This window comes from Carcharodon carcharias, chromosome 12, assembly GCF_017639515.1.
Source record: "Carcharodon carcharias isolate sCarCar2 chromosome 12, sCarCar2.pri, whole genome shotgun sequence".
Lineage (NCBI taxonomy): Eukaryota > Metazoa > Chordata > Chondrichthyes > Lamniformes > Lamnidae > Carcharodon > Carcharodon carcharias.
In genome coordinates, this window is record NC_054478.1 from 78471351 (window position 1) to 78494474 (window position 23124).

At 39.5% G+C, this 23124-nt stretch overlaps 1 protein-coding gene across 6 annotated transcripts in view; it reads right to left on the reverse strand.

The window, feature by feature from the left end:
* Window positions 1-392: 392 nt before the first annotated feature.
* ppig (peptidylprolyl isomerase G (cyclophilin G)) overlaps window positions 393-23124 on the reverse strand; it is a 47770-nt gene continuing 25038 nt past the window's right edge. For all 6 annotated transcript variants that reach the window (XM_041200725.1, XM_041200728.1, XM_041200724.1 and 3 more), the window contains 4 exons: window positions 9722-9871; window positions 8666-8753; window positions 7987-8129; window positions 393-4173 (listed from right to left, as the gene is read on the reverse strand). In XM_041200725.1, coding sequence (XP_041056659.1) covers window positions 2196-4173; window positions 7987-8129; window positions 8666-8753; window positions 9722-9871 — 2359 coding nt within the window. In that variant the 3' untranslated portion in view covers window positions 393-2195. The remainder of the gene's footprint in view (window positions 4174-7986; window positions 8130-8665; window positions 8754-9721; window positions 9872-23124) is intronic.

Sequence of the window (23124 nt, forward strand, 5' to 3'; positions counted from 1 at the left end):
AGTGCCTCTGGATGCACAAAGGTAGAAAAGTAGCAGTGTAACATTGAAGTTTGGAGTCAGACTCGGCAACACTAAAAACAAGCAGCCAGACACCAATTCCAACAGGCTGTCTCAGAACTTATGAGTAGGCACAAATTGGAGTATAAACTCTAGCCTGTAACGACAATACTTGTTATGCAGTCTGTTTCTTTTCTTCACCAGTTAACACTTTGGCAGTCCAGATTCCAGATTAATATTGAGCAATGCCACAGATGAACTAGTAGCTGATAATTAGCATATGACAATAACGTTTGTGCTCCATAACTCTTCAGTTTACAGGGTTAGGATGGAGTACTGCTGCTTTAAATAATCACTAAATGTACCAATAAATGATTCTCATTTATAAAATGCTGTTTGAAGATTTTAATAATTTTATTGAAAGGTAGAATTTGTTATACGTTTTACAAATAAAATGTTTGCAATATGATTTTATTGCATGATAGAACTTTGTAAAAAAAAAACACAAGGGCCGTACACTAATAACCATACATCTGTTGAAGAAACAACTTCTTCCATAAATTTACTACAGAATTTAATTATGTGGAGAAACAAACCTGCTTCCATGAGTTCAGAAAGAAAGATTTTAAGCTTTATCTTTTCATACCAATAAATTTAAATCAGAAATATTCAGATGATCCTTCAAGACAGAATCTGAGAAAAGACAATTTTTAAACAATTTCAAGGAAAAAGTATGAAATAAAATATTAAATGTTGCCTGCCTCAAATATTAAGACTCCTGAAAAAAAATTATGGAATCAAAGCCTGGTTGCACAATTGGTGTACACAACTAGAAACATTTGTTAAGTCTTAGACAAAATATTTAGCGAAGCTCTGTTAAGAAATTCCATTTTGCCAAAAAGGTTAGAATTACTAAGGGAGGAGGATACCGGAGCATCTGTTTCTCCAGATTAAGAGCTTTACCAGGGTAAGAAATGTTTGCCCAAATATACAAGTTTAGGACATGTCATGGCGCGACATTTCACTTTATGAAGCATGTTTGTTCGATGCTGTGGTTGCAATGTACAGAGTATACAAACAATCACAGAGAGGAATAAATTCCATAGGTGTCTTAGAAATACTTTTTTTTTATACTCTGGAAGGTGTTGCAGTATTTTGGTGAAGCCCCCTTGGTTAAAGACCAAGATCCATAGCTACTCTGCATTGTGTCACACAAACATGTGTAATTCTCAGTCCAGTCCAGTTTAAAGAATTGGTAACATTTTGTAGTGCTTAAATTTATGCAAGTTGAACATAAGTAAATGGAAAACATGAAATCAAATCTTTGAATAAGACCCTACATTAACTGAAAATTTTAAGGACTGTATTAGAATTCAAACTTGAAACCATATCTGTCTTGTGCATCGTTACTTACATCATAGCTAAACTAAAATAAGCAACACCCTGGCCTGATAAAGGAAAATCAAATTTATATGTACCGTCAAGCTGAAAATAAAAATATACAATATTAGTAAAGTTTTGCACTCATCAAGGTGAGAAAAAGTCTTTACTGTGTCATTAATCACTTCCAGGCCATGTGCAATGTAGACTGAATGCAGAAAATCAGTTTCAATGTGCCTGAACATAGTATTCCCTACCTTCCAATACCAACAATCTCAATGAAGAGACCTCTGAGTAACACTCCCAATTCAGTGCAACGTTGCATTGTGTCCTGTTCTATGCTGTGAATTCAATGCACAAGGAACTGGGTCAAATCTGCATAAACTCATTTCGCACAGGATCTTTGCTACCCACTTTTTGTGAAAAAGTAGCAGGATGGTAATTACCAGAAAGCTTTCAGTCTATTCAGATATACTATTCCCATCCAAACAGAAAAATGTCATTGATAATTATCACTATTGAAAACACTAAAATAAAACTCCAATAAAAAGTTATTTATTGGTCTGTTTCAGAAATGTCAAAAAATAAAAGTTAAAAACCATAATGCTCCAAAAATTAAAACATTAAATGAAACCATCTTTTGCACCACTTTACAAATTTATTAAAAGTCCAGTAGTACAAATAATCCAGGCTGCAGATTGTCAAAAAAAACAAACTCAACTGAAATTCAGGTTTAAAAGACATGTCCCAAACATGTCTCTGAAAAAAAAATCACAGAAACATTTATTGGCAATTGATTGCTTGTCCATAAAACACATTTATTCACTTCTATCTTCATCTGAACTAGGGGCTGAATCACAGTTTGAGTGCTGCTCTTTGTCATGGTTCCGATTTTTTATTCTGCTGTTTGACTTAATTTTGTCATCATGTTCACACAATCTGCTTCTAGACGTAGACTTTTCTTCAGACATCTTGCTTTTACTACTCTCCCTTTTTCTCTGTAAACTGGGACTGCTACTTTGTTCCTTCTTATTCCTGCCCTCATCCTCTTTCAGACTCTCAGAGCTGCTGCTATGATCCCTACCCTGGCTCCTAGTATGGCTTTTCAGTTTTTCATTCTCCCTGTTATGTACTATTTTCCCATTTGAACTTTGATTTTCAGCAATCTTTAACTCTTTCTCTTTATTTTGATTATCTCCTGAACTTTTTGATTTTTGTTCCTTCTTTGAATTGTCATATCTATCTTTTTCAGGAGTTCTTTTATCTCTGCTCTTGGATCGCCCTGTTTTTTTCTGTTCTTTATCTCTGCTCCTTTGACCTTCTTTGCTCCTACTTCTATCCCTTTCCTTGCTTTTAGATTTTGCTCTTTTTTCTTGATCTTTACTCTTGCCCTGTTCTGCATCATTACCACTGGATTTAATCGAGTTTTCTTTGTGTTTTTGTTCCCTGCCTCTGCTTCTTGAGTTTGCATGTTTTTCTCTTTCTTTACTTTTTTCTTTTATCCTATCTTTACTTCTAGATTTGACTCGCCTTCCTCTTTCTTTACTTCTACTCTGTTGACGATCTTTGCTTCTAGATTTGGCCCTTTTCCCTCTATCTTTGTCTTTACTCTGTTCTCTATCTCGGCTTCTAGATTTTGATTTGGCCCTTTTTTCTCGCTCTCTGCTTTTACTTCGTTCTCGACTTTTAGATTTCGATTTGGCCCGTTTTGCTCTCTCTTTGCTTTTACTCTGTTTATGATCTCTACTTCTGGATTTCGATCTGGCTCGTTTTCTCCTCTCTCTATTTTTACTCCGCTCTCGATCCCTACTTCTTGATTTAGCCTCTTTACCCCTTCCTTTGCTGTTATTCTGATCTCGATCCCTACTTCTTGATTTGGCCTCTTTACCCCTCCCTTTGCTGTTACTCTGTTCTCGATCCCTACTTCTGGACTTTGACTTGGCTCGTTTCTCCCACTCTTTACTATTACTCTGCTCTGGATCATGTGTGCTGGATTTTGACTTGGCTCGTTTTTCCCATTCTTTTCCATTAGTCTGCTCTCGATCCCTACTTTTGGATTTTGACTTGGCTCGTTTCTCCAACTCTTTACCGTTACTCTGTTCTCGGTCCCTACTTCTGGATTTTGACTTGACTTGCTTCTCCAATTCTTTCCCGTTGCTCTGCTCTCGGTCCCTACTCCTGGATTTTGACTTGACTTGTTTCTCCAATTCTTTACTATTACTCTGCTCTCGATCCCTACTTTTGGACTTGGACCTTTTCTCTCTCTCTTTACTGTTACTCTTTTCTTGATCGCGAGTGCTAGACTTTGACTTTGCACGTTTTCCTCTCTCTTTGCTTCTACTCTGTTCTCGGCTTTTAGATTTTTCATGCTTTCCCTGCTCTTTATTTGATTTTGCAGGTTTATCCCTCTCTTTGTCTTTTGCATGCTCCCTATCCTTGCTTCTTGAATTTGCTCTCTTTTCTTTGTTTGGTTTCTGCTCTCTGTCCTTGCTTCTGGTTTTGGCATGTTTTTCCCTATCTTTGCTTCGGCTTTGATTTCTTTCTTTACTCCTCGATTTATTTCTCTTTTTAGACTTGTTTTTATCAGATTTGTCATCTTTGTTTGTTTTCTTTTGTTCTCTTTCTTTACTTCTAGATCGATGGCTCCTTCCAGTCTCTCGTTCTGTTTTCTTATCCCTCTCTCTGCTCCTTTTTGGACTATCCAATATGTCCGATTTGTAGTCCGAAGTCATTCGCTCTCTCCCTCTGCCTGGGCTTCTATTGTTGTGGTTTTCTCTCTTTTCATTCACTTCACCCCTTTAAACAGCAGTTGCGGGGAGGGGGGAGAAAAAGGAATTAGCAACCATCAAACTAAAAAATTAAAGCAAAATACTACGGATGCTAGAAATCTGAAATAAAAATGGAAAAAAGCTAGAAATACTCAGGTTAAGTAGCATCTGTCCAGAGAGAAACAGAATTAATGTTTCACCAAAACAGCTTTGCTGAAACATTAACACTATTTTCTCTCTGAACAGATGTTGCCAGACCTCAGTATTTCCAGCATTTTCTGCTTTTCTTAAACAAAAAATATTTTTGAATCTAGAGTTGATATCTAATATTTACTGCATACGGAAGAACACTTACTTAATTTTATTACCCGAATTGGCAATAAAAAGAACCTAAGAATGTGAAGATGGGTGAAACACTATCCAGAATAAAATAATGACTTTGGCGGTACAGGCTAGTTAGTCTGCATGGATGCTGCTATTACATATTGCTACGAAATGTATTTTTGAAAGGAACAGAGAGCAGTAAAATTTCCTATTACTTACAGCTGGGTACTATCAACTGCTCAGATAGTCTCAATGGATTTGAAGATTTGACAAATGCAAGCAATTCCTGAGAGTTCAGGTGATGGAAAATAAATAGAAGACACAACAGCGTGGACCAAGTTACATCATATATTCAGTAAACTTGTATGAACAAAGTTTATACAAAAAATTATCAAAGGAAACCAGTGCATGTCAAAAGGGGATAAAACAATCGCAAGTTTTTGATAAACTTCTATTCCCACTGATGAACATCTTTTTGTTAACTGTTTCAGAGCTCTTTGTCATACCACAAAATAAGGTTTATTATTTATTTTTACAAATTCAGATATACACTTTCATGTTCATCATTAGGCACAACAATTTACATAGCATCTTCATTTGGGTAATTTCAAATAAAACTGTATAAAAATTAAGGGGCTCGAAAATACCATGAAAGCTACATCTAATAATTTGCTTTTAAACACCTGCTTTTTTGCTTTCAAAAATTGCTTTGATTCAATTCCAGTTTAAAACACCGTAAGCCTTATAGCAAATTCTTGTTTAATAAAATAATAGTTCTGTTATCCAACTTCAAAATGCTTGCAATTAGTATCTTTTTAAGTACTTCATAATGGAAGCACTTCAAGTGTAAAACTACATTTGATTAGCAGTGTAAACTTAATTAAATATACAACAATAACTTAGTAAACTAAAGCCAACATAGTTTTAGAAGGGGAAGATCCTGCCTGACTGATCTCCTGGACTTCTTTGTGAAGAACTGACAATCCAAGTGGGCTGTGGGGAAACTCAGCAAAACTGTACACCTGGATTTCCAAAAGGCAGATGACAAATTCCATGTGAAAGACTATTAATTATGATCAAAGTTGTGGGGGCAAAGGTTAAATCCTCAAAATAAATAAGAAACAATCTGAAAAGAAAACAGCAGGTGCTTCTGTTGGGGTGAAATACGGAATAGAGTTTTCTAGGGCTGTGTCTAATTAACATAAATGATGAGGAGCCAAAAACATTTAATTAGTAGGGGCAGTGAAATCGAGATGGTAGCTCAGAAATTGCAGAATGAGTTGGAGGCATATTTGAGGCGAAAACCTCGGAATAATTTTAAAAATAATTAGGTGTTGAGAAAGGTGGCGTGTGGAATTGTGGGGTCTGTTGGGATGAATTAAGATAGACTGGATTGATTCCCTTATCTGTAATGATCAATGTTAAATATTTCACAGAACAGTGAAAAAGAGTGAAGGATTTACTTTGTTTCTGAAGTGGAAGCATTTCAAAATCAATAGCTAACCAAGAATGAAAGTTAATGGAAGACAAAGATATGCTGGGAAAATTGTAAAGAGTTATTTTTATTAAAAAAATCTTATTTTTACTTGTCATTTTGCTTTGAAGCTTTATTTTGCTTTTTTATTACATTTAGGTCCCCTGTTAGACCTGTTCAATTTCTCTTTGATAATAGGCCTGCATCTCTTCAACAGTCAATCGTAATCAACTGGTGCAACCTATAGTCTCAAAAGACATTATTCCTGATACTAATAGCCTATGTGACTCATCGATTAAAATAATAGGCAATTCAAAAATACTCCTTACAGTACCAGGCAGCATTATTTCTTGAGCCTCAAATGGAGTGAAGTGATGGATCAAAATTGTACTATCACAGGCATGTGTTTTTCACTAAAAGGGGAAATTACTATGGGATACTCTTGCACACCTTATTAAGTTGAATTAGCAGAGACCTACTTCATCTGTGAGCTCAATGTGGTGCATGTGATAAGGAGAGCAAAAGAGGAGAAGAACAGAATATTATTGAAATTAAAATGAGGTGATAAAAATAGGAAAGCAGAAATAATAAATCAACAACTGAAATAATCAAGTTAAATACAAAAAAGTGGGTAGAAAAACTTTTCAGAAAAATTATTTTCACTTTGTTTTGAGTAAAACATTTTTGACAGAAGGCCAGGAGTGCCATCACTCATTTAACAGATCTAGTTATTTAACAAAAGAGGCTAATCAACGTTTTTGCACCAGATACTCCTGAGGCCAAAAATAATGGGGTTCCAGTACAGAAACATGAACCACCAACACAGCTCAACTTTAATGTAAGTATAAGCTGCTCAACAATGACTCTACTTGAATGCCGAATGGAGTATACTATCTTCACTGAAATCCTCAGAATCACAACTGTGTTTAGAGCAAATTAATTTTATAGAACAATGAATGTCTGAATTAATGTGAAATTGGTTTGCAGATAATACACTACAATAAGAACACTCTCACAAATCTTTAACTTGCATCCACAATAGAAGGCAGTATCCATAAGCAGACCTGCATCTTCTATAATGTAGAACTTGTAATCTTCCATATATCATGAATGGGACAGTGTGCCATCCACTTACCACATTTCCATGTGGGTTGGTCTCCACGTACATCTGTCAACACTAAATGGCAGAAACACTACAAAACCAGACTGTAGTGTCCAACTAAAACTATTAAAGCAAACTTATTTGCAAGAAAAATAATTGCACAAAAGCAAAGGAAGACCAGGTGTGACCAATAGTTCAATACTGAATGGTTTCAAAACAAATGAATGAATCTAGAACTTCATCAGCTCAGTGGGGAACGTTATACAGAGACCTGGTCAATGCAGATAACCTCACAACGCTCCTCTAACCATTGCAATTTGGAAACAGGCAAGGAAACACAAAACGGGGAATAGGGAATTCCAGCACATGTACTATTAAAGCAGACATCCAAATACTGGAACAAAAAAGCTTATTCTCATTTGGGAAAGCAATCATACTATAATCAATAAGAGTATGAAAGCATAACTCCAGCTTTTTGCTGGATTTCATTTGTTTTTGAAACCTGCCTTACATATCAAAGTTTTCCCTTCCCAAAGAGCCAACTGGGTTCTGATAATTTCCATGTATTAATAACTGAAAAACAAAAAAGGAACTTTTGATGCAATTAACACAACAGATGCAGGGAATTCCCTCTCGGAAACTATCTATCCTATCTAATCCCGAGGATTATAGATATCCTTTCATTTGGGCATCATCTCTTTCCCCGCAAAATTAACAGAACATGAATGAGTACATCTACTGTGTCATCTTTTTAAAGTCATCAGTATATCTCATTTCATATAAAAATACATAATATGAATTTTAAAGTGTCCATCAACTACCTAATATATTATATTAATAATTTTCATGAGATACTGTGAGCCTGTACATCAAATAAGACATTTAAACCATCCTTATCTGCAGACAATACAGAGCACTTTCAGTAGCTTTGTAACACTTACTTGTCTCCTTTGATCCATCGTTCTCCACTTGAAACCCTCATTCTTTGTGCTCGTTGCATCTCCTGTCTCCAGTGTGGCGGAGTTTCACTGCGCCTAAATCGATCTCTTGACCGAGACCTTGATCGTGAAGGTGTTCGATAGCGCTATGCAAGATAAAAATACATAAATGTGTGTATACCAATTATATCTTAAAAGAGCAAATTTGTATTTACATAGCATCATTCACAATGTCAAAGTCCCAAAGCACTTTACAACCAATGAATTAGCTTCTGAAGTGCAATCATTGTTGCAATGTGGGAAAACATGGCTGCCAATTTGCACATAGCAAGGTCTCAATTAAACAAACAATTGGTTAATTTGTTTTGGTAATGGTGACGGTTAAAAGTCAACCAGGACACTGGGAGAACTCCCCTCTTTGATTCAAACATTACCATGGGAGTTTTTTTCATCCATTTTGACAGACAGACAAAGGCTCGATTTAACAGTTGATCCCAAGGATGTCTTCCCTCTGTACTGGGCTGAAATGTCAGCCAGTTCTGAAGTGTCTTCTGGAACTTAACTGAGAATTGAGAATGTTTTCACTCAGTCAAGCCTGATAATTATTCTGAATTAAATTTCTAATTTCTTTCCATTAACAGCTTTAGAAGAAAAAGGTTCTTTATGTAAAAGAGTTACTTACCCGAGGTCCTCTTCCTTTAATTTTTCGGCCTGACCTGGTTACTAAGAGTCGTCTTTGATATGTAGACATTTGAGAATTTGATACATTGCTGTTCAAAATAAAGACAATTATTCCACAACAATATTTACTCATGGCTGAAACTAAAAGTGTGGGCAAAAGTTAATACTCCACCTTAATTTAACCTCTCGGATTCAAAACAGTCACTTTCAACACTATCATTGGAGTAGGGCTGGCAGAATTATTGAGATAGGGGTCACTGAGGCCATGGAGTTATTTAAACACGAAAATTAGAATTTTAAAATTGAGAGACTGGAAACCAATGTAGGTCAGTGGGGAAAGGGATAATGGGCAAGCAGAGCTTTGTGCCAGAGCAGATATTGCAGTAGAGTTCTGGATAAGCTACAGTTCACAATGGTGGAGAATCTGAGGTCAGCCAGAACAATGGAATTATTAACTGTTTTGAAATGTTAAAATTCATACAGTGCTTTATTAGTACAAATTTCAGGAGACATTATTTACTTCTTGAAAAGCAAAACAATTAAATACTGACTTTTGTATTGTCACTTTTTTTCATAACTAAGTATAAGCTGCTTCTACAGACATCTACTAGAGAAGAACAGATCTGAATAGGCCATGTACTTCTATTCAGTCATCGTTGTTTCAGTTTAGGAATCATAATTAGGCAATACTCCTTGAAGTTCTGCTGAACACAAAACTGTTCTCCAGATGCAAGCAACACTGGCAAGACAGCATTTATTTGCCATTTCTAGTTGTTATAAAATCAACTAACGAGTGTGGAACTGGAGTCACATGTCGGCCAGTGGTATTTCCATGCACAACCTCGAGTTTCTGGTCCAGTAGGCTACAGTACCCACAAAACCGTACTAATCAGCCTTTTGTAGAATAAAAAAGTACGGATATAGGATCTGCATGATGAATGTGTGCCCATGAGAGCAAGTGTCATGTAGCATCTCACAGGCCTAAATGTGGATGGGAATTAATTTCACCTAAATAAAATATACTGAAAATTGTTCCAAAGCCTATAGTCATACTAACCTCTCTTTTTTCTTCTCTTTCTCTTTTTCATCTGTCTTGTGAGGGCTCTTTCGCATTAAGAATCTGTTCTCTGGTACAGGGGGAATTTCCTCAGCACGGACTGTGGCAACTGTCTGCAGTGTAGTGCTTTCTGTACTTTCATCAGATGAACTTCCAAAACAAAATTAAACAAATAAAACACTAATTACTAAAGGCAATTTATACGTATTACTTACATAAATAGATAGTTAATCCCCCATGGCATTATACACAGGGTAGTGAAGACAGAGGGTTAGTCAGATTATAGAAGTTGGGGAAACAAGGAGGCGGGTGAGGAAGCAAAGCTAAAAATGGGGGAAAACCAGGGATCTGGTGGAGAAAGGGTGAGCAAAGAGTGGGAAAGCCAAATCAGTGCTGGAGAAGGGAAATTCAGATCAGTAGGGTTAGTGAGGTTGAGGCATGGAGCAGCCTGCCATTGATGAAGAAGAAATATAGCCACTCAGTCAGTCGGTGGATGTGTGTGCACATACTCTGGATGGAAAATGCAGTTATGGGCGTGCACACACTTTGGATGGAAAAGGCTGTGTTCATGCACACTCTGGATGGAAAAGGCAGTAATGTATGCACACACACTCTGGATGGAAAATGCAGTCATGCATGTGTGTGGGAGCTTTAATACAAAAAGTGGAATAACCTATCAGGGATGACTGTAACAAGTGGGGAGGGCAGTCGAGGTGAGCAAGGAACTGGTGGAAGTGGGGTTGAAATCTTGCTCAGTGAGGAAGGGATGATATCTGTGAGGTGGAGACTTGTTCAGTGTGATCGGTGGTGGGAGGGTGAAGTTTCTCTTGATTCCGCAATTTCTTATCTTTATATATGTATTTCACTTGGATAAGTATTACAAAGTGGCAACTGATCACCAATATGAGAAAATGCCTAATACACATATTAATCCTCCACATGATTCCATAATCACCTGCCAACTTGTTACTGATGGTCCAGCTAAGACCATTATTTTAGCATCAATCATATTTTCATTTTCTCAAATAAAACTGACTCAATAATGAAGTATTAATAATAGTTTAAAGTTGAATCAGAAATCAAATTCCACAATCAGGCTTCATTTTAAAGGAACTACAAATCCACAAATCTGTCTCATACTCTCTCAAAGGAACCTCATTAGCATAAAAGCAAAATATTGCAGATGCTGGAAATCTGAAACAATATCAGAAAATGCTGGAAAAACTCAGCAAGTCTAGCAGCATCTGTGGAGAGAGAAACAGAATTAATGTTTCGAGTCTGTATGAAGAGGGTCATAATGACTCGAAATGTTAACTCTGTTTCTCTCTCTACAGATGTTGCTAGACCTGCTGCGTTTTTCCAACCTCAGTGGTATGTTGTATCCAGAAGATCGTATTTACAAAAAACCATTTATTCAAAATGAGTCTCCAAAACACTGATGATTTGACCACCTACAACAATTCTTTCTTAATCTAAATAATGCAGAAGCATTCTGGAAGCCAAGATTTCCCAGATTAATTTTCTCTTCTGTAGACACCTCCTCAGACCTTATCTTCCAAAATACAAAATATATGAGGACCTAATAAGTAATTTCTGTGTTGTTTGCTATTGCTTTTATGTCTGCAACTCGTGTCAACTGAGCTCCACTCACCTATCCTCACAATTTCTCACCCGTTTTCCCATCTGTCCCCAAATTCATTTCTCATCTTGTCAATTAATTGTTTGCTTGACTCCTTTTAACCCAGGTCCTGACCAATCAACTCCTTCTTACTTCATGCTTTAGGGCATTGGTCAATTTCTCACATGCTCTCTATACTGTTCCCACTCCTTTCAAAACTTCAGCCATTATCTTTGACTCATCCAATTTCTGAAATTACTACTCTATAACCTGCTCTCAATCTCTAAGATCCTCAGATGCACTACTAGTAGTTAAATCCATGTCCACCTTTTGCAACAGGCAATTTTCAAATCCTTCTGATATGGTTTATGATCCACTCAGAGCATGGGGATTGCCCCAGTAATAAGTAATAAATAATGTTATTATGGCCATGGGACATTGCCAAGCACAGCAGAAAAATTAAGAGACATTCCCAGCTGCTCCACTCTCCTTTGTGGTCCACTTTTCAGGTACTACATGTCTCACTACTTCTACTCAATGGCTTCTTTCCATGCCCACAGTTTTCCACTCTGCACCCAATTCCTCCATCCTTTCCCCCTTCACTTTTATTTGTTTGTATGCCATGGGCATTGTCAGCAAGGCTAGCATTCGTTGCACAAAAACAGTACCTCAAAAGGTGGAGCAGAAAGGAGAATGGACAGCAGCGGTTCAAGGAGGCAGCTCACCACCACCTTCTCAAGGGCAATTAGGGATGTGTAATAAATTCTGGCCCAGCCAACGATGCCCACATCCATGAATGAATTAGTAAAAACACCCGCAATTGCTCAAGAAGGTGGTGATGAGCCATCTTCTTGAACAACTGTAGTCCTGTGTACAACCACAGTGCTGTTAGGATTTTGACCAGGTGACAGTAGGAATTATGATATATTTCCAAGTCAAGATGGTTTGTGATTTGGATAGCAACTTGTAGGCATATGCCTGTTGCCCTTGTTCCACTAGGTAGCAGAGGTCGCGTGTTTGGAAGGTACTGTCAAAGGAGCCTTCTTGAGTTGTTGTAGTGCATCTTGTAAAATAAATGTTGCACAATGTGTCATCTGCATGAATCTGCCATGGACTTTTGATATGTTTTACAATAAATCTGATTTTATCCAATACCAGGCAGCTAATGTTGCAGGCTATGAACAGCATTGGATTGCTACATACAACCCTAAAGGACAGTTTGATCTGTCAAGATCAATAGAAAATATTGATCTGGACTTTGCTATTAACACAATTGAATGGAATATTGAAGGATAGTTAAAGAAACACTGATTGAAAGTAGTAAACCATTAGGCTTTACAAAAAAAAGTGTTAAAGAATAATTGAGTTGTGGATAAAACGTAGATCTTCAAATAAGTGAAACACTATTGAAAGAGGAATTGTAAAAGTAGAAGTTTACAACAGGTAGACCGTTGCAATAGGTTGACCAATGCTCGTCATCAGAGAATACCGACAGTTGCAAAATGAATCTCTGGTATTCCTCTCCAACTTGCTTTGTGCAGTAGAAACAATTCTTAAAGTACTTTAAAAAAAGGTTTGAAACTCAAAAGCCCACTGCACACCATGTAAGAAATTTAGTGAAACAGAATGAATTTGTATCCAAAGCTACAATGGACAGAAGGAACTTGTGAAGTTATTTCAACAAGATAAGAATGCAATGCCAAGGTGTCAACAAAGTGTCTAAAATTGCTTCTATTCATCCACTGCAAACAGATAAACTGGTCCTTCACATATCAGTAATATAGACAAATTTGCTCACATAATGCTGTGTAGTTGAATAAATCATCCTTTGATCACTTCAGACAAAGTGTAATTAATAATTCACTTTGTTTGCATAAAAATTAGTTACCTTTACAGTCCTATTGATGGTTTCTGACCTTTTAGTGCCATTAGTCCTCATCAATGATTGTATACTATGTGAATGGCCAGTACTGATGTCAATCATTAAAAAATTCCTGGCATGCATTGCATTCCCTCAGCTCCAAAACATGTCATTAGAATTAGAAGAGAGGTTGTCTTAATTTACATTCAGGGACATATGCACAGGCTGCTGCAAGAGTGACAATGATGCATTCCACGAGCTATTTAATAAAGCATTGGCTTGGGGGAGATTCATGAATACCTTTTACAAAAATAAATTTTGGACTGAAAATGTTACTGTAGATCTAAGCTTAATAATATACTTGACAATTCTGCAGTTTTTTTGACCTGTTAGAAACTTCACTTCCAGTATTAAGTCATTTGATCACTATTCCAAGATAATCCTCGAATGGAAAGATAAGTCCCGGCTTCTTATCTCCACTAGAAACTGTATTCTTAAACCCCTTTCCCTGTCTCCTCCACCATTACCTCCAGCACCAAGTGTAAGGATCGAGCAGTGCAAAACTGGGCACCCTTGAGGCAATCTGGGCCATCAGCAGCAGAATTGTATTCAATCACAATCTGTGACCTCATGGCTCAGCATATCCCTCACTCTACCAATACTGTCAAGCCAAGGGATCTCAACCCTGGTTCAATGAAAAGTGCAGGAGAGCATTCCAGGAGCAGCACTAAGCATATTTAAAAATGAGGTGCTAACTCTAGTGAATCTACAATACATGACAAAAAGTGGAAGCAGCATGAGATAGACAGAGCTAAGTGATTTACAACAAACGGATGATATCTGAGCTCTGCAATCATGCCATATCCAGTACTGAATGGTGATGGACAATTAAACATCTACCAGGAGAAGGAGGCTCCACCAATATCTCCATCTTCAATAATGGGGGAGCCCAGCACATCAGTGCAAAAGATAAGGCTGAAGCATTTGCAGCCATCTTCAGCCAGAAGTGCTGAGTGGATGATTCATGTCGGCCTCCTCCTGAGTTCCCCAGCATTACAGATGCCTATCTTCAGCCAATTTAATTCACTCCATGTATAACGGTTGAAGGCACTGCAAAGTCTATGGGCCCTGACAACATTTCTGCAATAGTACTGAAGACTCCTGCTCCAGAACTAGCTATGACCCTAGCCAAGATGTTCCAGTACATCTGCAACACTGGCATCTGAAACAAAAACAGAAAACGCTGGAAAAACTCAGCAGGTCTAACAGCATCTGTGGAGAGAGAAACAGAGTTAACATTTTGAGTCTGTATGACTCTTCTTCAGAGCTAGAGAGAAGTAGAAATGTGATGGATTTTATACTGTTTAAGTAGGAGTGGAGCAGGTGGAGCAAGCAGAAGGTCAGGGGTAGGTGGAAGCTAAGGAGAGATTGACAAAGGTGTCATGGACACAGGGAGTGTTAACGTTAGTGGTAAAGGCTAAAGATGGTGCTGATTGTGACATAAGGCAAGAGTAGAATGTGTTAAAACCAGAACAAGGATCAGTGCTCTGTGAAAGTGCAACATAGAAACCAGTAACAGATGGCCCTGTGTCGGGGTGTGTGGGGAGTGGTTAGGGAAAAAGGAAAAATAAATAAAAAATTAAAATTAAAATTAGAAGAACAAAAAAAAATGGAGGCCAAGGACAGACATGTGGGCATGACACAAAGATGAAATGTTGAAAAGGCAAATGACAGGAAGCAGACTGAGCGAAGGTGTTCCGCAAAGCAGGTCTCACAGTCTGCGTTTAGTCTGCCCAATATACAGGAGACCACACTGGGAGCAGCAAATACCAGATTGAAGGAGGTGCAAGTGAAGCACTGTTTCACCCGAAAAGAATGCTTGGGGCCTTGGACAGTAAGAATGAAGGAGGTAAAGGGGCAGGTGATGCACCTTCTGTGATTGCATGGGAAGGTGCTGAGGGAAGGGGATGTGGAGTTAAGAGGTGATGGAGAAGTGGAGCAGGGTGTCACGGAGGGAACAGTCCCAATGGAATGCTGACAGGAGGGGTGAGGGGAAGGTGTGTTTGATGTTGGCATCAAGTCAGAGTTGGCAGAAATGGTGGAGGATGATCCTTTGAATGTGGAGGCTGGAAGTGCAAGGGGGACCTCTGGGAGGGAGGGCAAGGGGTGTGGGCAGGGGTGTGGGAAATGGGCCCTGTCAACCAGTTTGGGGTGGAGGAGGGGAACCCTTTGTTAAAGAAAAAGGACGATATGTCAGAAGCGCCGTTTTGGAAGGTGGCATTGTCTGAACAGATGCGATGGAGGCTGAGGAAGTGAGAGAATGGAATGGAGTTCTTACAAGAAGCAGGGTGTGAGGAGCTAGGCAAAGGACCCAAATTCCAGAGATGAGGTGAGAATGACTGTCCTTGATATCAAGGCAGTATTTTACTGAGTGTGGCATCAAGGAGCTCTGGCAAAATTGAAGTCAATGGGAATCAGGGAAAACTCTCCCCTGGTTGGAGTCATACCTAGCAAAAACATAGTTGCTGTTCTTGGAGGTCAATCATCTCAGTCCCAGGACATCACTACAGGAGTTTCTCATGGTAGTGTCCTATGTCCAACCATCTTCAGCTGCTTCATCAATGACCTTCCTTCCACCACAAGGTCAGAAGTGGGGATGTTTGCAGATGATTGTACATCTTCAGTGCCATCGCAGCACCTCAAATACTGAAGCAGTGAGTCCATGTGCGGCAACATTCAGGCTAGGGCTGATGCGTGGCATTAACGTCACTTGCCATTTAAATGTCAGGCAATGACCATCTTGAACGAAAGACAGAATCTAACCACTACCCCTTGACATTCAATGGCATTACCATCGCTGAATTCCCCACTATCAACATCCTGGAGGGTTACCATTGACCAGAAACTGAACAGGACCAGCTATATAAGTACTGTGGCTACAGAGCAGGTCAGAGGCTGGGAATTCTGAGACAAGTAGCTCATCTCCTAACTCCCTAAAGCCTGTTCACCATTCAGAAGGTATAAATCAGGGGTGTGATTGAACACACTCCACTTGCCTGGATGAGTGCGGCTCTAACAAGAAGCTTGACATCATCCAGGACAAAGCATCCAGCTTGATCGGCACCTCATCCAACACCTTAAACATTTATTTCCTCCGCCACCAATGCACAGTGGTAGCAGTGTGTACCATATATAAGATGCACTACAGCAACTCGTCAAGGCCCTTCCGGCAGCAACTTCTAAACCTGCAATCTCTGCCTCTGAGAAGAACAAGGGCAGCCAACGCATGGGAAAACCACCATCTGCAAGTTCCCCTCCAAGCCACACAACATTCGGACTTGGAACTATATTGGCATTCCTTCACTGTTGCTAGATCAGAATCCTGGAACTCCCTTCATAACTACAGTGCGAGTGTACTCACACCACATGGACTGCAGCAGTTCAGTTCAAAAAGGAGCTTCATCTCCACCTTCTCAAGGGCAATTAGGGATGGACAATAAATGTTGGCCGAACCAGCAACGCCCACATCCCACAAAAGAATAAAACAAAGGAGGTCATGTAGTTCTTTGTCATTCAGATGGAGGCCCTCCGACCAACTGCCTCTGGCACTTTCCCTCCTTTACCCTAGCCCACCAGGCCAAGCTTCCTCTAAAGCTCCCCCTGCCCAAGCACTGAATTCACATCATTCTATGGTTTGATTTCCCCTCTTGCTCTCTTCAAGGTCACCTTGTCCACAAGACTTTCCTCCTACTCCTTTGACCAAATTGCTGACCAAGCAACTTTCCTTCTTGGATTCCATATTAGCTGATATTGTAAATTGTTTTCTCTCTTCAGGTGTTGTCCCTCTCTCCTTGAAATCTGCTGTCATCCTCCACCATTCCTCAAAAAAAAAGTACCTTTCAGTGCACTGTCCCTCCAAATTACTGTCCGATTTCTAAGTCCTTGAATATGTTGAAAGCAAAATACTACAGATGCTGGAAATCTGAAATAAGAACAAAAAATGCTGGCAAAACTCAGCAGGGCTGCCAGCATCTGTGGAGAGTGAAACAGAGTTAACAGTTCGAGTCTGTATGACTCTTCTTAAGAGCTCTGAAGAAGTCATATGGACTCGAAACATTAACTCTGTTTCTCTCTCCACAGATACTGCCAGACCTCCTTGAATATGTTGTCGCCTCCCAAACCTTTCCTAGAACTGAAAGTCTGAATCCCTCCAATCAGTTTTTCGTCCTTGTCATCGTATGGAAACAGCTCTCCAAGTTAAAAATAGTATCCTATGTGGCAGTGACAAAGGTAAATTATCCCTCCTCGTCTTTCTCAACCTACTTACATCTTTGATGTGGCTGACCACACTATCCTTGCCCAACACATCTCCCTCGTCGTCCATCTGGGTGGAACTGACTTGCCTGGTTCCATTCTTATCTATCTAATCGCAGCCAGAGAATCATCTGCAATGGTTTCTCTTCCTGCTCCCACACTTCCCTCTGGTATCCCCCAAGGATCTATCCTTGGTTCCCTCCTAGTTCTCATCTACATGTTGCCCACTGGTGACATCATCCAAAAACACATCAGCTTTTACATGTATGCTGATGACACTGAGTACTACCCCTCTCAACTCCTCCACTGTGTCTAAATTATCAGACTGCTTATTCGACATCCAGTGCTGGATGAGCAGAAATTTCCTCCAATTAGAGACCAAAGCCACTGTCCTCTATAAATTCCACATCCACAGACTCCAACCATCGCTCTGGCAACTGTCTGAGGCTGAACCAGATGTTTCAAAACCTTGGTATCATATTTGATCCAGGGATGAACTTCCAACCATATATCCATGCCATCACTAAGACCACCTATTTCCACCTCTGTAACATTGCCCAACTCTGTCCCTGCTTCAGTTTATCTGTTGTTGAAACACTCATCTGAGTTTGTTACCTCTAGTCTTTGACTATTCCAACACACTCCTGGCCAAGCCTTCCACATTTTACCCTCTATAAACTTAATCCTGAATTTAAGATCAAACTCTGCTGCCCATGTCCTAACTCGCACCTCGCACCCATCACCCCACTGCTCGCTGACCTCCTGGTAAACAACATCTTAATTTTAAAAACAAAGATAAAAACAAAAAAACGGCGGATGCTGGAAATCCAAAACAAAAACAGAATTACCTGGAAAAACTCAGCAGGTCTGGCAGCATCGGCGGAGAAGAAAAGAGTTGACGTTTCGAGTCCTCATGACCCTTCGACAGAACTTGAGTGCGAGTCCAAGAAAGAGTTGAAATATAAGCTGGTTTAAGGTGTGTGTGTGTGTGTGTGTGTGTGTGTGTGTGTGTGTGTGTGTGTGTGTGTGTGTGTGTGTGTGTGTGTGTGTGTGTGTGGGGGGGGGGGGGTGGTGAGGAGTGGAGGGGGTTGGTGTGGTTGTAGGGACAAACGAGCAATGATAGAAGCAGATCATCAAAAAATTATATAGATTTTTCTTTTCCCACCTATTTCCATTATTTTTAAATATTTTTAAAATCTTTTATGCTCTCCCCACCCCTACTAGAGCTATACCTTGAGTGCCCTACCATCCATTCTTAATTAGCACATTCGTTTAGATAATATCACCAACTTTAACACCTATGTGTTCTTTTGTCCTGTTGTTTGTGACAATTTTGATGATCTGCTTCTATTACTGCTTGTTTGTCCCTAAAACCACACCAACCACCACCCGCCCCCCCCCCCCAAACAAACAAATAAAAGTTATGATCTATCAAGCTGGGTTCCACCCTGGGTTCCATCAGGCTTGTCCAGTGGTAACCTCAGCTGAGGATCATAACACTGTGCATAATGGACAGGAAAGTTTTACTAGGCATATGATTTTTATTATATTAATAATAAATTTCCTGTGACACTGCTTATAGTAAGTCAAGGATCTGTTTAAGAAGGACAAAACCATTACATAATGTAAAACACAATGTATTACTTTGTCAAATGGTTCCTTACAGGTTACGAAGTCTAACCAATGTTAAGTAAACACTGAACAAGTTTAGAGACAGATCAGTGAAGAAGCTGTTTTTACTGCTGGAAAGTTTACATATTCTAGAAAGTTCGACTTTATACTTCATTCCCAGTCTGACAGACAATTTGATGCATTAGGAAGAAGCAGCCTAAATCAGCAATCTGACTCTCAAAGGCCAGGCAAGACAAGATTGTCTGTTGAATCATAGAGTCATTACGGCACAGAAAGACGCGATGCAACCCATCAAGTCCATGCCCACTCCCTGTGGAGCAATCCAGTCAGTCCCATTCCCTGGATCGGTCCCCATCGTCCTACAAGTTTATTTCTTTCAAGTGCCCATCCAATTTCCTTTTCAAATTATTTATTGTTTCTACATCAATCAACCTTGTGGCCAGCAAATTCCAGGTCTTTAACACTCACTGTATAAAAATGTTCTTCCTCACATTTCTCCTGCATCTCTTGCCCAAAGTCTTAAATCTGTATCCCCTAGTCCTGGTACAATTAGCTAATGGAAAGTTTTTCCTTGTCTGCCTTATCCAAGCCTGTCATAATCTCATTTACCTCTATCAAATCTTCCCCAATCTCCTCTGCTCCAAGGAGTACAACCCTAGCCTTTCCACCTAACGTTATAACTAATACCCCAAATCATGGAACCATTCTTGTAAATCTCCTCTGCATCCTCTTAAGGAACTTCTTTCCTGAACTGCGGTGAACAGAATGAACATAATACTCTAGTTGGGGCCTAACCAGAACTTTATATACGTTCAGCTTACCTTCCTTGCTTTTGTACTCAATGCCTCAAAGCCCAAGGTCCCATGTGCTTTACTAACAACAATATCCTGCCATCTTCAAAGATCAATGTGTATGCACCCCCAGGTCCCTCTGTTCATGCACACTTTTTAGAATTGTGCCAGTAAGTCTATATTACCTTTCCCCATCCCTTCTGCCAAAATGCACCACCTCACACTTCTCTATATTAAATTCCATCTGCCACTTATTTGCCCATTCTGCTAGTCTATGTCCTGCCACTCCTCCAAGTTTAGTATCATTGGCAAAGGTGGAAATTTTACTCTGTATTCCAAGGTCCAAGTCATTTACATATAGCAAAAGAAAAGCAGTCAGCCTAGCAATGACCCTTCGGGAACATCACTGTCTACCACCCTCCAGTCCAAAAAACAACCATCTACCACAAGTTGTTGCTTTCTGTCCTTAAGCCAATTTTTTATCCAACTGCACTAATTTGGTATGGTGTGGGTCCTTCTCGGACCCTAAAATTTTCATTTAAACTTATCCTTTCAGAATATCTTTCTCATGAAGAATTGAGCACTAAAATTGTAAATGCTCCATAATGCTAAATCTCCGCCAGATATTATTTATCAGAGCCTAACAAATAACTTAATAAAAATAAACTGTCAGGTCACACTTTAAATGGAAATATGAATTTAAATGATTATATTTAATGTTCACAAAACTGTGTTCTTTATTAACAGCTGGATTACAGGTTATGCTTTCATTGTTATTTCAATATGCATTTTATCAAAAATTTATTAATTAGATTTAAAACCAACCAATGAGATGCCAGCCTCGTGACTAATTAAGAAGCTCAGCCAGTGAAATTTTCCCTCTGCATGCATCCATTTTGAAAAGAATGGTGATTGCTGCATCAATGCTTCGTAGTTGGCTTAAAAATAACAGAAGTTGAGAAGGGTGCCAATCAAGATGGATGAAGGCGGCCAAGCAAGAAAGCAAGCCTGAAATGCTCACATGTCAATTCTCAATAAGGTCATATACATGTAGTTCACTCAGCAGAGAACTGAAGTAGTACCCTTATCTGGTCCGGTTATTCAAGCTCAGGCTAAGAGGTTTATCCATCAAATTTTTTCACAGGGACATAAAAACTAGGAGCAGGAGTTGGCCATTCGGCCTACGAGCCTGCTCCGCCATTCAATATGATCATGGCTGAACCTCTTTCTCAACGCCGTATTCCCACGTTCTCTCCATACCCCTCGATGCCCCTAATATCCAAAAATTTATCAATTTCTTTCTTGAATATACTCAGTGGCCTGGCCTCCACAGCCTTCTGTGGTAGAGAATTCCACAGATTGACCACCTTCTGAGTGAAGAAATTTTTCCTCATCTCAGTCCTAAATGGCCTGCCCCGTATTCTGAGACTTTGGCCCCTGGTTCTAGACTCCCTAACCAGGGGAAACATCCTCCCTGCATCTAGTCTGTCTAGTCCTGTTAGAATTTTATACATTTCAATTAGATCCCCCCCCCCTCATTCTTCTAAGCTCCAGTGAATGCAGGCCCAGTCGAACCAATCTCTCCTCATACGACAGTCCTGCCATCCCTGGTATCAGCCTAGTGAACCTTCGCTGCACTCACGCCATAGCAAGTATATCCTTTCTTAGGTTGGGAGACCAACACTGCATGCAATACTCCAGGTGTGGTTTCACCAAGGCCCTGTATAACTGCAGAAAGACATCTCTACTTCTGAACTCAAATCCTCTTGCAATGAAGGCCAACATAACATTTGCCTTCCTAATTGTTTGCTGCACCTGCATGTTTACTTTCATTGACTAGTGTACAAGGACACCCAGATCCCTTTGTACATCCACGTTTCCCAATATATCACTATTTAAATAATACTCTGCCTTTCTGTTTTTCACACCGAAAGCATATAACTTCACATTTATCCACATTATACTGCATCTGCCATGTGTTTGCCCACACACACATACACAACTTAAAGCCTCCTTGCATCCTCCTCACAACCCCACCCAGTTTTTTGTCATCAGCAAACTTGGAAATATTGCATTTGGTTCCCTCATACAAGTTATTTATATATATTGTGAATAGCTGGGGCCCAAACACTGATCCCTGCGGTACACCACTAGTTATCGCCTGCCACCCAGAAAAAGACCCAGTTATTCCCACTCTGTTTTTGGTCTGTCAACCAATTCTCAATCCACACCAGTATATTCCCCCAATCCCACGTGTTTTAATTTTGCCCACTAGCCCCTTATGTGGGATCTTATCAAAAACCTTCTTGAAATCCAAATACACCACATCCACTGGTTCTCCCATATCTATTTTACTAGTTACATCCTCAAAAACTCCAGTAGATTAGCTTAGCATGATTTCCCTTTCATCAACCCATGGAGACTTTGTCTAATCCCGTTAATGCTTTCCAAGTGTTCTGTTACTATGTCTTTTGTAATAGGTTCTAGCATTTTCCCCACTACTGATGTTAGGCTAACTGGTCAGTAATTCTCTGTTTTTGCTCTCTCTCCTTTTTTAAATAGTGGGGTTACATTTGCCACACTCCAATCTGTAGGAGCTGCTCCAGAGTCTATAGAATTTTGGAAGATGACCACCAACGCATCCAATATTTCCAGGGCCACTTCATTTAGTACTCTGGCATGTAGATTATCAGGCCCTGGAGATTTTTCAGCCTTTAACCCCATTAATTTCTCTAGCACCATTTTTTTTTTACTAATACTGATTTTCTTCAATTCCTTCCTCTCACTAAACTCTTGGCTCCCTAACATTTCTGGGAAATTATTTGTGTCCTCTTTTGTGAAGACAGAAGCAAAACATGTGTTCAATTCTTCTACCGTTTCTTTGCTCTCCATTATAATTTCCCCGCTTCTGACCATAAGGGACCTACGTTTGTCTTTTTCTTTATTCTTTCATGGGATGTGGGCATTGCTGGCAAGGCCAGCATTTGTTGCCCATCCCTAATTGCCTTTGAACTGAGCGGCTTGCTAGGCCATTTCAGAAGGCAGTTAAGAGTCAACCACATTTCTGTGTCTAGAGTCACATGTGGACCAGGTAAGGATGGCAGATTTCCTACAGTGAATTAGTGAACCAGATGGGTTTTTACAAACGACCGATGATAGTTTCATGGTCATTATTGAGGCTAGCTTT